This window comes from Podarcis bocagei (genome assembly GCF_964188305.1).
Source record: "Podarcis bocagei genome assembly, chromosome: 1".
Lineage (NCBI taxonomy): Eukaryota > Metazoa > Chordata > Lepidosauria > Squamata > Lacertidae > Podarcis > Podarcis bocagei.
The window spans coordinates 81741566-81761452 of NC_138125.1; the positions used below are offsets into that span (position 1 = coordinate 81741566).

The 19887-nt window shown below is 42.5% G+C and overlaps 1 protein-coding gene across 7 annotated transcripts in view; it reads left to right on the forward strand.

Moving 5' to 3' along the window:
• SIGIRR (single Ig and TIR domain containing) overlaps positions 1 to 19887 on the forward strand; it is a 37147-nt gene continuing 17260 nt past the window's right edge. Inside the window, exons 1-4 of one of the 7 annotated variants that reach the window (XM_081212347.1) lie at positions 3404 to 3547; positions 4894 to 4967; positions 7634 to 7757; positions 18383 to 18730. In XM_081212347.1, the coding sequence (XP_081068473.1) occupies positions 4938 to 4967; positions 7634 to 7757; positions 18383 to 18730 (502 nt within the window). In that variant the 5' untranslated portion in view covers positions 3404 to 3547; positions 4894 to 4937. Of the gene's footprint in view, positions 284 to 3019; positions 3252 to 3364; positions 3548 to 4803; positions 4968 to 7633; positions 7758 to 18382; positions 18731 to 19887 lie in introns of those variants that run through there. The other 6 variants (XM_081212348.1, XM_081212346.1, XM_081212345.1 and 3 more) reach the window with 6 other exon arrangements.

Consider the following 19887-nt stretch of genomic DNA (forward strand, 5'->3'; position numbering starts at 1 on the left):
GGAGTGCTGAACCCGTTGTTAACATCTCTGTTGAGTCACTAAACTTTAGTGGATCACCTCAATATTATCGAACACTCAGTGCTAATGCTTTGTTCTATCACTATAGAAGGGTAAATCATTATTACTAGATATGTTAGCTACCTAGCAACTTGTAATTGGGTATTGTGACACAGGAACATTTAAAGCAGTGGTGGCTAGCCTGTGGTCCTCCAGCCTACACACATCATCTATGCTGGCTGGGGCTGATGAGAGGTGGAGTCCACCACTTTGTGCAGGACTACAGGTTAGCCACCCCTATCTTAAAAGGTTAACCATCATGCTTGTCTGCATATGTGATAATGCTAATTTCAGAGATATAAGGAACATACATCTGCTCTGAATTTCCAGTAGCAGCATCTGTGGATAGGGACAGTGATAAGAAATGTACCTAGAAGAATTGCAGCGATGCTTCTCGGTTGAACTTTTTGAAAGGAAAGGAAAGCCCTTATTGTACAAGCAGCTGGTAGTGGAACTAGGCTAATAAACATTGCTAGATCTTATTGCTGTCCTTTTTAAAATATATAATTTCCTATATTTTATTGGCACAAATATTTTAAAATATTTGGAAATACATAATGAGATCTCAGTTCTATTACTGAGAATAAAACTTCATCAACTGAAGTAAATTACACAAAAGTAAAAATGTTTCAAACTGAAAAGTGTTATTATTCATACTCACATTCCAGGAGCTGAGGTTCTTCCTTAAAAAAGAAAAAAGTTAAGAATTATAGCAAAATATGTCAAAAGTGTTTTCTTTTCTGTCCTGATATAATAGATCTCAGGGTGTTTTGCCTTCACATCATTTGCTTTCCAATTTGAATTAAAGCTATTATGCCAAGTGGGTGAGACCCTAGCATTAAACAGTGTGCTGTTTAATATTCAGAGTTTGACATCTAGTCTGTGTGGAATGAATGGAGCGGAGGTTTGTCCTAATCACGTCCGGGTTAGTATGGCAATTCCTATTAAAGGATCCATCCAATACAGACAGAATTTTATTATAGCACGTTCAGCAGAAGGAACATCCTGGCACCTGCATCTGAATTGCCATGGAGAGACACTCACTACTTTGTGCCTCTTAATGCTCTTTATAGTACTGGAAGCTTACATGATAAAAAGGGGTTTATTTTAGAAGACAAGGCTTTTAGTGTTGCAGTAAATTCTCATACACAGGATTAGTCTGATGTGCTCATTATTGTAACTTACAGTCATTTATTTATGCTCAGGAGTGAAGAAGCAGGAAAGTGAAATTACACACATCATTAATACTTTCCAAAGCTTGTCTAATGTCTGCTATTACTTCCTTTTCTACTTTAATGCTGCTCAATGTTTTCTCTCTCAAGACAGCCAGAGAGCACTAATAATCCCATTAAGTAGGTTACCTTTCAGTCATTAGCTATATGGGGTCTCTTCTTCCCAAATATGAAGTGATCTGCATATTGTCCTCAGTCTCAATTTGACTAATACACAGTTCAGAATCTTTAACATAAATCTGCACAATATACATATGTTTATTTTTCATCTTTCCTTCAAGGAACTGAAGGTGGCATAAATACCCCTCTCCTTTAACCTCACAAAAATCCTGTGACATACGTAACACTAATGACTAGCCCAAGATCACCTAGTGAGCTTCTTGGCTGGCAGAATTTGAAAATGGGTCTCCGCAGTGCAAATCTGACACTCTGGTTAATGTGATCACTACTAGTGATGTAATAACGGGGGGATATAGGCTGGTATCGCTCCAGTACCCCCCCCCCAGTGATTACAACATGTGCTGGAGTACCAGGGGGATTGAATTGCTATGGTCAATATTTACAGCCTGCAGCCATAGGCCATTGCCAGTACAATGAGATACACAAACATAAAAGGAAATGAAATTTCTACTTAAAATTAAAATTATCTTAAAGCTTATTTGTGTTGCTCTTAATTGTAAAGGTAAAGGTAAAGGTAAAGGGACCCCTTACCATTAGGTCCAGTCGTGGCCGACTCTGGGGTTGTGGTGCTCATCTCGCTTTATTGGCCGAGGGAGCTGGCGTACAGCTTCCGGGTCATGTGGCCAGCATGACCAAGTCGCTTCTGGCAAACCAGAGCAGTGCACGGAAACGCTGTTTACCTTCCCGCCGGAGCGGTACCTATTTATCTACTTGCACTTTGACGTGCACGGGTAAAGGTTTTTTTTTGTTTAAGTTGTACACAAACAGGTATAGAAATAGCTGGACACGTGCCCAGCACAGAAAAAAAAAGTTCTGGAAACTGAGGAAAGGGGCAGAAAAACAGCCCAAATACATTCAAATTCATTAATAAGGAAAACAGATAGACAAGGCAGCGTAACTGAAACATACCAAATCATTCTACAAAGCTCAGCAAGCAGCAGAACAGCAATAAATAAAGGAAATGTGTAGAGGCTAACATGCCAAAAATGCACACAGGAAAAACTGGACTTGATGACCTGTTTGCAATATAAGGTCCCTGTCTGGAAATCCACTATGTTCCTTAAATGTACCCTGAAACGGAGAATATTATTTTTAGCGAACTACATCCACTTTGTTTCATGGGGCTTCATGTAAACCACATTGAGAATTCAAAGCACAGTTTTCATAAGATTACCGGTATATAAGAGAAAAGGTTGCAGGAAACTCCCTGCACATCTCTTGGAAAAGGAAGAGAACCAGCAGCATCCAAACCTAGCCTAAGAAGCATCTTAGTTAGGAGAAAAAAGGCTGAAAATGCTGTAACAGCAGGGGGAAGCTGATGCCGGTCCTTTTCTCTATTCTCCTCTGTATATATTGTTATAAACAAGAAGTTGAGAGTACCAGGTATATATTAACCAGGTCTATCTCCGTTTCTTGTTTGCGGCACAGTTTACATCAGTATCTATCTAGATCGATAGTTTTAATGGACCTATGAAAGGAAGTCGCCAACAACATTACCAATATGCAGGTCTGATACACAAACTTACTTAAGCAAGACATTTTGTCCGCATTCCTGGGACTCCCAGCTGGCGCCTAATGGACTACGAAAAGGAACAGCCGCAAAGCGACCCATTCCGCCCTAGTGCAACCGCCTGAAGTGCTGGCTCTGAACAACAACTTTTTCCAAGCCTGCTGACTAAGCAAAAAGTTAGCATGTTGAAGTTATATATTTTCCAAGCCACCTATCTACCCTCTTGCTTCGATCCGTCTACGCTGAAGAGTGTAAACAACTTGCCTGCACAGGTGTGTGGGGCCTAAGGCAGAGGTAGCCAGTTGCATGCTGGGAGACGTAGTATTTTCTCACGAAAGGAACTTAGCAGCGAGGAAGCTGCTGCACTACACTACCCAGAATTCCTCTGCGAAGAGAGGTGTGAGGCGCCGCCCTTTGCCTACCTGAGCGCAGGTTGTGGGTTCCCATGGCAACAGGGAAGAGGGTTAGTTATGAAGACGCCTCCTTGTCCCCTCAGCTGCTAAAATTGTTATCTTCGCGCAAGAGGGTTTTTTGGGGTGCAACTGGGCCATGGCTTCTTGAGTTAGAGGTTGGTGTTGCTTCTTTTATTCGTTGGAGTCTCGCGTGCTGGGTCTTCTCTGTACTAGGCCAGGAAGAGAGAAACACGCACGTGTCATGATGGTGATAAGAAAAAAGGCTTTTTTCTTCTTCTTAAGGCCTCCAAGAGTGGAGCTTAGGCAACGTGAGACTATTACTGCGGGAGAGGTAGCAGCTTCTGGTTCCTTGGGCTGTGCCTTCGTGCAGTACAAAAGCAGTATATTGGGACATACAGTGAAAATGGGATTGCTGCCTTTAGTAAACATTAATCCGTCCTTCCTTTTTGTAACACAATTTTAGCGTTATTTTGCAGGTATTCCTCAGCAGTGATTATGTTTGCCCATGTTAGGAATTGAGGTTGAAGTTAAATTTGCAGCTTGAAATTCTTTGGTGTAGAAGTAGTCCCCTGTTATCTTACCTTGGGGCAAAGTGTGTGGTTTGGGGGTTTGCCTAGCGATGTGTTGAGATAATCCATATTTTTATTTGAAAAAGGCTTGGGACACCTAAACAGAACATGAACTCCCCTAACTAAAAGACCTATAGCTTGATCCAGTTTACCTGGAAGTCATTAGTGCAAAGTTGAATGGGGCTTACTCCTAAGGAAGTCAACATAGGAATATAGGCTTTGGATAAAATCGTATGCATACTTACTTACTATTGAGCACAGTAGGACTTGCTGCTTTTGAGTAAACAGGCATAAGATCTACTGAGGTAAAGGGTGGGGTGGGGAACAGGAACTTAACATTTCCGTCTTAAAACCATTTAAGCAAGTCAAATTGATTTTAGTGATCCAGGCAACAGTATTTACGACTACAGCCACAGATTCAGTTTTCTTATTTTAATTTGGGTTCATTAAAAAAGTGTAGGCGCACAGTCTAGCCAATGTTTGAGACGTTTTTAACAACACAAACTTACACATATACTCAGAAGCAAGTAACTTTGCTCAGTGGGGCTTAATTCCTGGTAAGTGCACAGATGATTGCAGCTAGGACCTCCTTATACTTGGTGGGACAGTGCTGAGTATACATTTAGGCTTGCCACATGAACCCTTTGTTCCTTATTGAAACTAATGGGACTCAGATGTGCTTAACTTTGGCTGGGTGTGATTAGTTTTTTGTTAGACGACTATACTGTTGCTTCTGAGCTTTAAAAAAATCCTAAAATAGAATATGATTACTAGATCATATTGGATATCTTGGGCATTTTATACAGAAGCTGTTGTTGTAAAACTAAATTTTAATTTATTAGCTACAAAATGAATAACTGGAAGGAAGTGGACATGTTTGGAAGATGATTGATTGCTGGGGATACTGGGGATACTGACGGCTTGGTTTCTAGGGCAACAGGTTTCTCTGCAGCTGTTCAGAAAAGAATGAAGCGAGATGCGTAAGGGAGAAGTCTATAATCTGTTGGTAAGATTCTACCCTAATTTCATGATTGCTTTGGACTGTCCAGGCAAATTAAAGCAACATTTGTTAAGAATTCAAGATACATTATAACTAATAAGCTATGCATCTCTGATGTTCCCTGAAATGCATCATTTTGAGCTTCTTGGGGACAATGCTACAGCATCACATGGACAGAACAGATGAAAATAATTTTTGTGACTTGAAGAACCAGATTTTATGGGCCAATATACTTAGGTTACAAAACATTTGGGCCAAAATGTATAAACCATAATAAAATATCTCCCCATTCTGCTCAAGCTTGTAAGGCTTGTACTCTACCATCAAGCTGCTTTTCAGATGTAGTTAGTTAGACTGAATATTGCTCTTCCCATTGCACTAAATGAGAAACACAGTATTCAGAGCAAAAACCTGATCTTGTTGTCTCCCGTGGAAGGCAACTAGGAATCACAAGGAGTACCATGCTGGGTCATAATTGTGCAGCAATTATAGCATCAGTGCAGTGCAGCAAAATACTCAGGATGTACCAACACAACACTCTGGAGTTGCTCTGTGTGAGGTCTTGCAAAAGTCAGATATGTGGAGTGTGGAGGAGTGTGATGCCACTCTGCAAAATCCTTGAATCAGGAGACCTCCCGCCTTAGTACTGTTACCAGTGTTGTGACCACAAACCATATAAATTAGCCAAATGTGACCATTACTGTAAAGCACTTTGCATGTTGAAAGTACTATGTAAATTATATATAACTAATTTAAAAATGAAAATTGGATGACAGAGCCTGTAATTCAGAGCCTTCCTAGGGCATAGGCAAAGACACCAGTTGTGCAGTGATAAAACTGGAAACTGCCACACGCTCCATCTCATACTAGTACCCATGCCCATGGGCAACACAGAGCAGATGGGACAGAGGAAAGGGAACAGGAAATGCAGTGGATGGAACCCCAAACAGTGGGTGTCTGCTTTGTAAATGTTGCCCTACTTGGAGCACAGCAATTCTGTTCAAGGCCTGTCCCCATCTATCAGGGCAAGCTGGTGTGCCTCAGGTGATAGTGCCTGTGGTATCTGAGAGGATGGTGAAAGAAATGTGTGCATGAGTAGAATTTTGTACTAAAATCCACGTGTCTGCAAAACAAGACTTTTATGGCAATACTTGATATACAGTATTTCCTGTTTGTGAGCATTCTTGCCCTGTGTGTGAAGGGTGATATGCAAATGCCATAAACAAAGGGCTGTAATGTGTCAGCTATTTAGTTTAGTATTATATTGTTACCACCATTGTATGGATTTGTCATTTGCATTTTCTGTTCTTGGAAAATGTATTAAGCCATTTTTGTCTCTTTTGGAAGTTACCGTATTTTTTGCTCTGTAAGACTCACTTTTTCCCTCCTAAAAAGTAAGGGGAAATGTGTGTGCATCTTATGGAGCGAATGCAGGCTGCACAGCTATCCCAGAAGCCAGAACAACAAGAGGGATTGCTGCTTTCACTGCACAGCCATCCCTCTTGCTGTTCTGGCTTCTGAGATTCAGAATATTTTTTTTCTTGTTTTCCTCCTCCAAAAACTAGGTGCGTCTTGTGGTCTGGTGCGTCTTATAGAGCGAAAAATATGGTGCTTGACATAGATCAGGTACCTCTTACTGTTACACACTAAAAACTTGCCTGCCATTCATATAGTCATTGTGGTTAAGGATTACTTGCTTATATGGGACAGCAGCTTTGATCAGGTAATGATTCTGAATACAACTTTGGGGAGCCTAGTGGTTATTCCATGTTTCATGTTTAGGTTTCTGAAAGCTTCTCTGTAATTGGAGAGTTGTTCCTCTTTTATGCATTTTCTTTCACATCTGAACTGTATATTAGCTGCACTTCATGATCAGAATTATGAGTAGCCCTGAGTGTGTATTTTATGCTACATTTAAAAAGAAAACAGCAGCACATCTTTTACAGATTAAAAAAGAGAATTCAGCTCTACTAGTATTGTTTTTCAGTTCAGTAATAGAACTTACACACATGGTGTAGCTGTCAGGTTTGGTCTTGTCTTGAGATCTAACATTTTCCCTTTGCCTGAAAGCAGGCCTCCTTGGTGTATTTTCCTTGTTTACTCCTTAGGGGGGTTCTTGTTTACTCCTTGGGGCATTTTCATGTTTATAGTCCACAGCAGTCTTTGCCAGGATCCAGGATAACCGGCTGGCTTAGTGCCATAGAGCGGCTATCCTCACAGCTGCAGAGCTTTTGAGCAACCTGCCTCCTGGCTCTTTACTGAGCAAACTCTTGGTCGGCTGTTTTGCTGCCAACACGCTGGGTGGGTTTGTTGATTTTAAGAGTCCAGGTTTCATTTTCTCCTTGTATGCAGGTGGAAAGGTGGGTGGAGCAATGATAGCAGGTGGGAGGAACTGGCTGTCCCGAGTGCAGGCCTGGAAGATTGTGATTGGGGGTGGAGAATAGAACAAGTCATTTAAGGAGGACATGGAATGAACAAACAAAAAAAAGCAGAGGGAGATACTTAACTGGCAAAGCCAGTCTGTTGGCCAGTCATGTGATTAACATGGCTACGATCAGGGAGTGCACAGCAAGGACACACAAGGAGTCTCAGGATTTGAAGGTGGCTGCCTGAATCTCAAAGAGGGAAGTCCATAAAGGTAATTATTTCCCCTGTGCTTTTCCATTTTGTAGGATGCTGCTTGTGAATTAGCTAAAATGACTGTGAAATTGCTCTCTCTTCTGCCTGTGCCATCTGTGCTCTTGGCTTTCTGCCTTGCCACAAGGAGTGAGCAGGAAAGGACAGCAGCTTTACAAGGTGAGACTAAAAGAAAAAGTTGTCCTGGTGTGGTTTGTGTGTTTTATGAATATATGTAGGCTTGTGGTACTTAGCAATTAAGGCAGTCTGCCCCACTGTTTTTTCTTCTCTGTGCCCTTCTTGCTTGACCTGATCAGGCCTCCTGCCTTTACAGTCACTTGTGCTTCAACCACTAATCTCTCTTCTGTGTTTGGATATCTCTTTCTGGAGGAGACACACTTTATTTATGAGACAATATGAGTATTTTGAGAGAAGATTTGAAACTTCTTACATGGCAGGCCTATTTCCATTGTTGTTTCTGTTTGGCACAGTGGCCTTTCCTAGGCCTTGCTTCCCAATTTGAAATTAGTTTTCCATTGTTGTTTTTTTGGTCAGTGAGATTTGTGTGCGTGCGTTTGTATTTAACACTTGCTATCTGATCATAGGGGTGTCCTATGTTTTCCATTTGTTCTTGAGGCCTCATTGAATTCCATTTTCCCATGACACACATTGCCAGGTTCCTGTAGGCTTCACATCAGCTCACTGATGCTTGATATGGCTGGCTTCTGCCCTGTGAGGGCTTATTATTATTATTATTTCAGTAGTCAACATTTGTCTATCCATCATTCTCTTTGCCTTCTGCTTAACATTTGCTGTGGGGGTGCATGGAGCTTTAGGAGAGAATGAAAAGTGCATCCACTGTTCTTCTGACCTATATAATCCAGTCTTACTCTGGCCTCTGCCCATGCTGGCCCTGCAGCCAGTGGAACTTTGGAGAAAAAAATGGGCTATTCTTCTCTGGGAACACAGGATGCTGGCTAGTCAGTTGCATTCTAAGGGGTGGCTTAGTACAGCAACATAGTCTTCCTATTGGCTGATCAAATCCTAAGTTTATATGCTGACCAGCTATGTGGTGTTTATTTGTTTTCTGTTTTTCATTTGCATTACTCTTGGCTGCCTTGGACATATGTAGAAGGAAGTGGAATACAGTTTTTTAAAAAGAAATTAATTAGTAATGGCCAACTTGTAGGGATCTTCAAAATATGTGAGTGTGCTACTCTATATTGCATTACAGTACCTGTGCAAACTGTGTGTGTTAGGCTACCAGTGGCTTTCCCTCTAGTCCAGTGTTTCCCAAACTTTTTTGGGCAACGGCACACCTGTTTACTGAAAAAAAATCTCGCGGCACACCACCATTAAAGCCCCGCCCCGTGACGTCAGCGCGCAGCGTCACGCCGGGAGGGACACACGAAAGTGAAAGTTTTTTCCCTCCCCCCTCAGTCCCTCGCTCGGGTGCAAAGCGCCTGCTTTTCACGCAAAAGGTCGCTGGTTCAATCCGCGGAGCCTGCCTGCAACCCTGGAGAGCAGCTGCCGGTCCGTGTAGGCAATCCTGAGTGAGATGGACCACTGGTTCAGTATTAAGTATTCTATGCTATCCTATGTAAATACGGATTTAGCCTCGGTTTGCTCTGGCTTTGAAGCTAAAGGTTAAAGGGGGGGGGCAGAGAGACGTGTAGACCCGTTTGCGTAGGTCCCCAGTGTTTCCCCATGGGGTCCCAAGGAAGAGCGGCGCCACCCGATTGGATTTCCTAAACTCCCGCCCTGAGCGCTGGAGTTCCGCGTAACCCAAATTAAACCCGGTTGCTTACACTCTGTCCAGGAGGACGCACAATCCCCGCTTGACGGATGGGTCTGTTCCAAGGCTGGCTCCGCTGGCAAAGCCGGCTTGCTGGACGCCTCTTGGCAGGGAGAGAAGCGGACGGACGAGTTTTAAGAGGCTCTCCGTCGCTCCAGAAGAAGGCAGGGCGAAGATTTCAAGGGGCATTGCTCCGGCTGCTCCCTCTCCCGCCGCGCAGGAGCGATGCCTCTCTCTGGCTCTTCCTCCGCGCAGGCTGAGGGAGGGAGGGAGGTGCGCGTGTGACCCGTCTCTGCTGGGAGACCAAACCCAGCGAGGCAGAGTCGCGCGGAGGCGCCCAGGCAGCGCTGCCGGCTGCGAGGAGGAGCGCCAGGCAGCAGCAGGAGGCGCGGCCTCTCCTCGCCGCCGCCGCCCCGCCTCTCGCCGCCCGACTCGCCCGCCTCCCTCCAGGCATCTCGCGGCACACCAGCCGATGTCTCACGGCACACTCGTGTGCCGCGGAACACCGGTTGGGAAACACTGCTCTAGTCTTCTAATCTCTGGAGTAGGTGTCATTGCAGTGCTGAAGAGACAGGCAAGAATATACATTTGATTTTGCCTTAGTCGGGCCTATAAATCCTTAGCTTCTAGTCCAGAAGTGCCATAGACTCATTCTGCCTTTGCCACTGTGATGTTTGTGCCACAGCTGATTACTATGGGGTTAAATTTAGTATGTGGTGGGGCAATGAAACACTAGGTTAGCCATACATGGAACTGACACATTTATTCCCATAATTAGTGTTTTCAAATGACCATATAAATAAATAGTTGAACTGTCGTTGTAGGAAGTGAGCAGATTTATCTCAGTGTCACAGATATCTGCATACAAGATTTTTACTTCCTTATGATTTATTTTTGATGTGGCTCACAAAATGATCAGGCAGTGCACGATGAAGAAACTCTACTGTGATCCTTCTAGATTTAACTTGCTATCCCTATGTATTGGTAAAATAGCTTTGTTAGTACAGAGATGAAGTACTCTTTCGTAACACATCCTACTACAAAGGTAAGGATGCTAACCTTCCATTTCCATCGATTGACAATGGGGACACAACCTGCATCTCTTATTAAGTTGTATGCTTAAGTAGGGTTGTGTTGGTATCCGTCTGTCTTGGGAGACAATAGACGAGTGTGCCTTTGGGAGTGAAGTCAAGCTGTTGGAGAGTTACAGTGTCTGCAGTGGTTCCAGAAACATATACAGGAGAGATATGTTTTCTTGCAGGTGGAGCAGAAGAAGGCATCTGGTTTTGCTGCTAAAGTTACACCATGGTGTTTCTTTTTTCTGTGCTCATACATTCTGTGCTCATACTGTGGTCATTCCTCTGGTTACTGACTGACTGTCTCCAGACACTGTGATTGCCTGCAAAGGGTTCCCACATGGTGGGGTTAATGTTGCCAGCCTTCATATCACATTTGCAGACATCTTTGTAACACAGTCTGCCAACAGACCTAGTTTACTATTATTTTTTAAATTTATATACTACTCTTCATCCAAAGACAATAGGCCAGCTTACAACATAAAAACACAAAATACACAGCATAATAATAATAATACCCCTTTCTGTTATTCATTCATTTATCCCATACTTCCAGTGCATTTCCCCATGACTTTCCAAACCGCAGAAAGCCTGATTCTTTTTTAAAGTGGATTTGTTGAGCTAGTGCAACAGAGCCTTTCAATCCAATTTAATGGCTCAGACCTAAGTTTCCGATGTGCTCTTGAATCCCACTTGCAAAATAGTGACTGTCTGGAGGCACCCTTAGGCAATTTATGCTTGCCTAATTGAAACTACAACATAAGATGATGTGGGGTGCAACATTTTGATGTTTTTAGAGGCATTTTTCTTCTTCTGAAATATGATTTGTCTCTTAAATTCCCTGAGTATCCATCATGAGTAGTGCAGAAATCTTTATACATGTTGCCCAAGAGGATAAAAGATACAATATTGCCTTGGTCTAACCTCTTAAAACAATGGCTATTTTAATTTTCTGCCTCATAGAGGGAGTCTTAAAGCTATAAGTTGGTTAGAAATTGAGATAATCCTTATCTTTCTCTGCCCCTCCCAGTTATATGGGTTTGTGTGTGCCTGCTGTGATCCTGGGAAAAGCACTGGCAAAGTCAATACGATAACATTCCTGTCTGTAGGACCAATAAATAAGCCATAATCTTTGAGTTTTACATAGAGGTGCCTTTTCAGTTATTGCTGTTGCAACAGACCAACCTAATCTGCTTTTATTGATAATGCTTTTGTATAAATTGACCACACCTTGCAAAGAAGCAAACTGGCTAGAAAATGTGTGTGTCATGGTGGGGGGAGTGAGAGAGTGAGCTTGGGAGTTTGCTCAGCCAGTAATAGGTGTCAGTATCTTCAAAGGGACGCGGGTGGCACTGTGGGTAAAAGTCTCAGTGCCTAGGGCTTGCAGATCGAAAGGTCGGCAGTTCGAATCCCCGCGGCAGGGTGCACTCCCGTTGCTCGGTCCTAGCGCCTGCCAACCTAGCAGTTCGAAAGCACCCCCTGGTGCAAGTAGATAAATAGGGACCGCTTACAAGCGGGAAGGTAAACGGCCAGAGCAGCGATGTCACGCTGGCCATGTGACCCGGAAGTGTCTCCGGACAGCGCTGGCCCCCGGCCTCTTGAGTGAGATGGGCGCACAACCCTAGAGTCTGGCAAGACTGGCCCGTATGGGCAGGGGTACCTTTACCTTTACCTTTTTATCTTCAATGTATGCTGTTTGTTGTGACATTTCTTTGTGTCTTCTCTGTATACTGGGAGAACCCTTGAGTGCCTCCCAGACCATTTACAGACACATTTACACAGTTTTCTTTTCATTTAGCGCTATATTTGTGTTAGCCTTTGCAAAGGGATAGCCATGCTGACATTCACTTATAGAAACAGGACTGAATGTGTACTCCAGTGCAAGCCTGGTTGGGACAAAATGCCAAATTGTGGTTTGTTTAAAATAAAGAAAGGAGGAAGGAAATGGATCTGTGTGGCTCATACTTATGCTGCCAACCCATGCTTGGGCATTATGTCTGAACCAGTCCTAGGGGTGTGACAACAAATCAAAATTATTTGAGGCCATTTACACTGCACCTTAGTTTTGCTTTAACCACATTATTCTGTGCAGTTTTGCAGGGAAGCATTTTGCACAGCAGTTACTGGTTTTAAGTTTATTGTGGCAATTACATAATGAAGGAGATAATTGATTCTCCCTTCCAGACTCTTTTTATGATGATGTGAAACCCGTTTACCATCTTGCAGGGATGCACGCTTTGTTGTTTGTAAGTTGAAGCCTGCCATATTTGTTAATGAAATAGGTGATGTTTAGGGTTGGTATAACTGCCCTGAGGCATTTTGCTGCCTGAGAGGGTCAGGATGACTTCCCCACTCCCCTTCCATGTACAGAAGCTGACTCTGGCAACGAGACAGCATCCTTCACCACACCTGAAGGCATCAGCATGCCCAGGACAGGCCATATGGCACATAGAGTTCTGTCTTTCAACACTTCGTTACTCCTCGCCCTAATTGGGTCATTGCCAACACGGATAGATGCTGCTGTGCAGCAGCATGTGTTGCATGGGCATGTGCTAAAGTTTCTGGACTGTGTGGCTTATGCTTGTTGCCTCTTTGCAATGCATACTTCTTCAGTCTGGGGCTTTCCTGTACTGTGACGTGTTGAAAGAAAGTGACTAGGTGAGACATATAGCCATACTAGGCCAGCAACAAGCAGGCTTACTGGCACAGGAGGGTAGAAATGGCCAGGAGACTTAGGGGGAACATCCAAGGTGGCGTCATTACCACCTGAGACAATTGCCTCATTCTGTAATGATAGGGTTGCCCCTGCAAAAAGCAAAGGCTCTCCCTATCATTATTTGTTTAGTTAGCTGCCTGTGGCTTGGATCCTAAGCACAGTTTCTTGGAGGTACGTTTCAAAATTGGTAGGATTTGCTTCCAAGTAATAAGATGCATAAAAGTGAGGTGCCAGATTACTACAGTTCTAGCAGATGAGTTTCCTTACTCCTTAAATTAAATATATCTACTACAGTGCAGTAAGGTATTGATTATCTGATTAAGCCCTTTAACTCATCAGAAATGTGAGAAAATAGTCGATAGAGCAGAAGACTCTTTAATCTCAGTGTCATAGATTCAAGCCCCACACTGGGCAAAAAGATTCCTGCATTGCAGTGGGTTGGAGTCAGCAAACTTTTTCAGCAGGGGGCCGGTCCACTGTCCCTCAGACCTTGTGGGGAGCCGGACTATATTTTTTTTTGGAGGAAAGAACAAATTCCTATGCCCCACAAATAATCCAGAGCTGCATTTTAAATAAAAGGACACATTCTACTCATGTAAAAACACGCTGATTCCCAGACCGTCCACGGGCTGGATTTAGAAGGTGATTGGGCCGGATATGGCCCCTGGGGCTTAGTTTGCCTACCCTTGGAGTAGATTGTCCTTGTGCTGTCTTCCAACTCTATTGTTCTATTCTCTACTGCTGCCTAAAGTGTACAATACTTTGGACTGATCCCAGGATTTGGGATGGTTGGTGTTGAAGGAGTGCTATATTTAAACATATGAAAGGGATGAAAGAATTACATTTTGTTTTGAAATGTAGAATAATGTAGTTAATATTGATTTGTGCAAAATACAAGGAATAGTAAATGCCAAAAAAGAAATGGAAATCTGTGTATTGGCTGAAATAGGCAAAATATAAGAGCAGAGGAATAAATATGGGTTCAAGGGCCCCTACCTGTTAGCTGTGCTGAAGTCTTTTTAAAAAGAGCTTATGTGTGTAGTGGATAGTGGCCATGATCTTTGATATACTTTGGGACCATAATAGCAGTATGAATAATGTAATTTTGCTTCCTGCACATTGTCTGATATACCAAATTGATATCTGAGAATCATTTACAAAATAAAAGGGACAGGTTTTTAATCTCATAGTTGCATACTAGAAGATAGAAGGAACTGCCTTTGTATTTTTAAGTCTAATATCCCAGTCTTGGGATGCAGAACATACAATGCTCTATTATACATGTATATGCTTGGACAGGTAGTCTCAATTTAAAGGGATACTGTATATGTGCATTTTGAGCACACAGCATGAAATGGATGCTTTCGTGGTGAAGTGAGGACTGGAGTGTACATTTCTCTAGAACAGATCCCTTCTCACAGGCCAAGCATGCCAGGACTAAGGTCTGACTAGTGGTAGTAGTAGTGGCAGTAGTAACAGGATTAAGAATAAAGGGCTGACCTCTCAGCAAAGATTGAGTGAAAGCAGATACCATACAGGCCCCAGCATAAGCTGCTCCTCCTGCTCTGCCCTCTGATTGAAACAAAAGTAAAAAAGAGACTTCAGATAATTTAAACTGGAAACAATAATAATTTTTGAAGAGAGTTGAAATTTCCTTATGTGTGTGCTTCTTCTGTTTTGCTGGTCAAACATGTTTGGCAGGTTTTTAGTCAATACAGGAACCTGTTTACCAGAGGTCAAAATGGAATGAGTAGTTGTCTTACTTCCAAACCAATTTTTACTCTCCAGTCCCAGTGAATCCCATCCATTTCCTCTAGACTTCCTGCAAACACAAAGAAGATTGTAGGATGTTTGAGTGAAGGGAACACACAAACATTCCTTGCAAAATAATGCAGCATAAGACCATGAGCTGAAGCAGGAAGGAGATACTGTGCAGCAAACTGCAGCCACAAAGTGCCCCTGACACAAATGATTCAATCTCTTTAGCATTTATAAATACATTGTGGAGTCAGAAATATTTGGCGATCACTCGTAGCTGAGTAAGATCATCTTCCATAAACACGGTTTTAACAATGAGTCCGTAAGTGACTGTCAAGGCCAATTCTGGATCGACACGACCTTCCACAGTGGGGACATTGGTTTCCAGGCGGGAGTTGATCACGGTGTGGATTTGCCAAGCATGCCTTCCTCTTAGCACGTTTCTCCCTTGCTTCCTGAGTTTGAGTGTCTTCAAAGCCCATTAGTAGATAGGTAGCCGTGTTGGTCTGCCATAGTCAAAATAAAAAAAATTAACTTAGCCAAGAACTAACTTAGTTGGTCTTTAAGGTGCTACTGGAAGAATTTTTTTTATTTCAAAGCCCATGACACCTTTGGTAAAAGCTGTTCTCCAACTGGAGCGCTCACAGGCCAGTGTTTCCCAGTTGTCAGTGTTTATACTACATTTTTTTAGATTTACCTCAAGACAGTCTTTAAACCTCTTTTGTTGACCAGGAGTCAGAAATATGCTGTATTTGACCAGTACAACAGTGCACTGGCTTGAGTAACTTCTCAGAAAATGTGATATTCTTGTACCAAAAGCACTACCTGTGCAAAAAGCATGTGGGATGATAGTGGAAACAGCCCTGAATTAAGCTGCATGGTAAGTGTATCCTGCTGTGACACAATCCATTTGTAAATCAGCATTCAGTATGTGAAATATTTGTGAAAGGACCCTATGAGAATTAGCACCCTCTGAGATAAGTCTTTGGTTGCATCTTAATGCTGGGATCCATACCTGCCGTTTACTCCCTCCCACTATCTGATGGTTGGGTGTGTGCTTAACAGCTCCTGTGTGTAAGCAAAAAGAGCAGCATTTCTTTCTTCAGTTTCTTCCTGATCGGGTATGGGAATGTTTGTCTAGCAGACAAAGGCAACATATTATGCATACTTGAAGGGACCCAGCCCAGTCACAGTAGGGTGTTGTTGTTTTATTCATAGTTTATGGATAGAAGGATGAAATAATGAAATGAAATTCTGTGGCAGTACTACTCTGGCAGTTCTTTGTAGAATAATTATGGTCATGATAGAACAGACAAGAGCAATAAAAGATGTGTAGGATTAGGCTACATGTATTCAGATGCTGAGCAGTGGGCTTTACTCCCTTGTAAGGTATAGAACTGCAATCCTATGTAACTTTTGTGTTAGCAAAAAAAGAAGCCATTCATATACGAAGCAATTCAGTTTCCACCTGGGAAATTTCATTCATATAACTTTAACAACAGCTGCAACAATGATGATAATGCCGTAATGCTTATTTGGAGTGTTTTCAGGACAAAGCATCACAGTAGTCAGTGGCACTTTAACAACTGTGTTTGCATCTACTAAAGTTATTGCCATTTCTGCCAGAACATCATAGTTGTGAACAATTCATTGTATATATAGGACTGCTGTCCCACCAACAGTGAAAACCTTTGATAATGGAAGTGCTCACTTGAATATGAGTTCTCACTTGACGTTCTGCCAGCAGTGGCATTAACTTTAGTAGAGTTGCGTATTTAGGCAAGGTAAAGGTTAAGGACCTCTGGATGGTTAAGTTCAGTCAAAGGCAACTTTGGGGTGCGGCGCTCATCTTGCTTCAGGCCTAGGGAACCGGCGTTTGTCCACAGACAGCTTTCCGGGTCATGAGGCCAGCATGACTAAACCGCTTCTGGCACAATAGGACACCGTGACGAGTGCCATAGCACAGGGAACCGCCATTTACCTTCCTGCCACAGCAGTACCTAATTGTCTACTTGCACTGGTATACTTCCGAACTGCTAGGTTGTCAGGAGCTGGAACAGAGCAATGGGAGCTCACCCCATCGCGTGGACTCAAACCGCTGACCTTCCGATTGGCAAGCCCAAGGGGCTCAGTGGTTTAGATCACAGCGCCACCTGTTCCCTATAGTTGCATATTTATGCCTACTGTTACACCAGCAGTGGTAGTCAAGAACCATTGGGTGCCTCCAGAATAGTCCATCAACAGGCAACCAGAGCCCTTGAAGTTGGGTTTGAATAGCATACAAACAACACATAAAAAGGTCTCAAATACATAAGTTACTCTTAACTGAGAACTGCATGAGAAAATTATGTTCCATGTGCTACATCACTTGGCAAGTAGAGCGCAATGTGGAATAAATTCCCATTTAAATTTATCTGCTAACATGAGGGAGACTATTTTAGAACTGGTACATAGATGGTACTTAGGTCATTTAACTATCATATGTGATGGCCATGTGTGCAAAATGAATTTTACTTGGAAGTCACCCCACACCAAAATAGTATTGATCAGTCAGACATGATTTATGCTTTGTACTTCTGGACATTTCTGAAAATGATTATTATTCTTACAAAGACTTATCAACTTTTGTTTATAGCAGCTAAACTGGATATGTCTGAGCACTGGAAAAGATACAGAACCTCTATCTATTTCTCAATGGTATCAAATAAGGTGGAGGTTCACTGTCATGGACAAACAAGTGCATCCATTTCATGTACTTCATTGTTCCAGTTCCAGTTCATATCAAATACTAACAAGTATACAGACATGCAACTTTTTGCTCAGCAAAATGTACTGTGTTGTACAGGTTTTTTTGAAGGTTGATTGCTTTTCCTTTGAACTTGTAGCTCTGAAGCACTTATTATAATTATAGTATCTTTTTAAAAAAAGTTTCCAGGTGTGCAAATGACCAGTGAATACCACCAATGCTTTTTTTATACATTAGCAGTATTTGGTTGGCTAGGTTTCCCCCCTGTTCTTTCCTTTTTCTATAGTGCTTGCTTCAGTGCATTGCCTCTCCTAGCATTTTTGTGTGTGGTGTGTGTGTTATGAGGAGGGTTGTTGAATGTGATCATTGTGTTAATGCCCTTATTATCAATTTGTTCTCTGTTCATTATAAATAAGGAATCTATGGCATAGATAGAGTTCTAGTTAGAATCACATAGTTAGCTGATCTTGTTATCAGGATGATAAATATTTATCTCTCTTCTCTATAGTAAATTCACTTTAAACAGTCTTTCAGGAGCCATCACATGGTATGCATATTAAAAGTAAGTTCAGCCGGGGGGCAGTGTCTATGACCTGGTTGGGCATGAATGACTTGGTTGCTGTTGGAGTTGTGTATTCTGTGCTTGCTGTAGAAATGTAGGTTGGATTAGGCATCACAGAAGTAGTTGCAATTTAACTGCTTTGCTTTATTTAGAATTCTTTTCGCTGACGGTTTCATCTAATTTATCGTGTGTGGACCCAGATCACTTCTATGATCACACCATTTGGACCCAGCAAGAACAGGTTAATCATTTGTTCTGCCCTTTGGATAACCAGAGCCTCCAGCTTCTTCAGTCTACCTCAAACTTTAGCATCCAGTGGAGCAAAAACTGTCATCTGCTTAACTTCACCGCGTTAAGCCACCTGCACAGCACACTGCAGAACACAACAACATACCTCACCTTTGAGCACGCAAATGCCAGCGATGCAGGCAACTATACCTGCACGCTCTACTTGAACGATCAGAGAAACAGCTCCTTCACTGTCCGGCTGGTCATGGCAGGTGAGTGAAAGAAGTGGGAATTTGCAAACATGCCTTTGGATCCCTAACCTAACACTGACGTCTCCTCTTGGGCCCATCCCAGGAGAAGCAGTACTGCTACTGTTTCAAGATGGGCCACTTGTCTGCCTAAGTCTGGATCCTATGTTGCTCATTAGACACATAGTAGCTGTGAAGTATCTAACTATGTAGGGCATGATTTTGTCCGTTTTCACCTAAACATAAGGTACTGATCATACTCAAATAAGTTACGGCATTAGATAAGCCCTGGGGATGTGAGCCAATTTATCAAATACTATGATCCAAATTATGCATTGTCAACCAGAAGTTGGCGGGTTGATGTCTGTGACTGTATGTGTGGCTGTTGCTGAAGAGGGCTTTCTTTTACCTGGGAGAAAAAGGCAGACACGGAGCTCTTTCTGAGTCCTCTCTGCATTTTATGTTATATCTAAGATGACATATAAAGGTAAAGGGACCCCTGACTGTTTGGTCCAGTCACAGATGACTCTGAGGTTTCGGCGCTCATCTCGCTTTACTGGCCGATAGAACTGTGTAAACAGATAAACCTGACGAAGGCTTCACTGTGGTGGAGACGCAGGTTAGGAGAGAGAGAAAAGACTTAATGTTTCTAAAGCTGTGATAACAAGTGATAGTACCTAAAATGTGGTGAGAGGTACCTGAAGCTACCAAGATAAGCTCACTCCGTCCCCCATTTGCTAGTTGCATTGTCAGAGTTGAAATGGGGAAAGGCAGGTTTAAAAAAATATATACGCTAAGATTTAAAAAATTAGCAGACTTGTTGGGACAGATAAGTGTGTTTTGGTCTCTGCTTAATCTTTTATAGTGCACTTAAACTAGGATGGATCACCATTTTGGAGTACTTCATTATGCTATTAGAAACATAAATTAGCTAAAGATGGTCAGAGGGAGATCATACATCATTTGAGCTGAAACACACATCCTGAGACCTGGAAGTCAGGCTTGCTAGGCACTGTAGGTCTTATTTCCGAGAAGATTTGTATAGGATTGTACTCTTCAATTTTTTTTATTCTTTAAGATAAGGATGGTAGTTGCTAGTTTCTCAGGAAGTTCTCCTGAATTGGCTAAGGACTGGATATGGGCTCTAAAAAGAATATTTTTTGTATTGTTCTCCCTTTTAA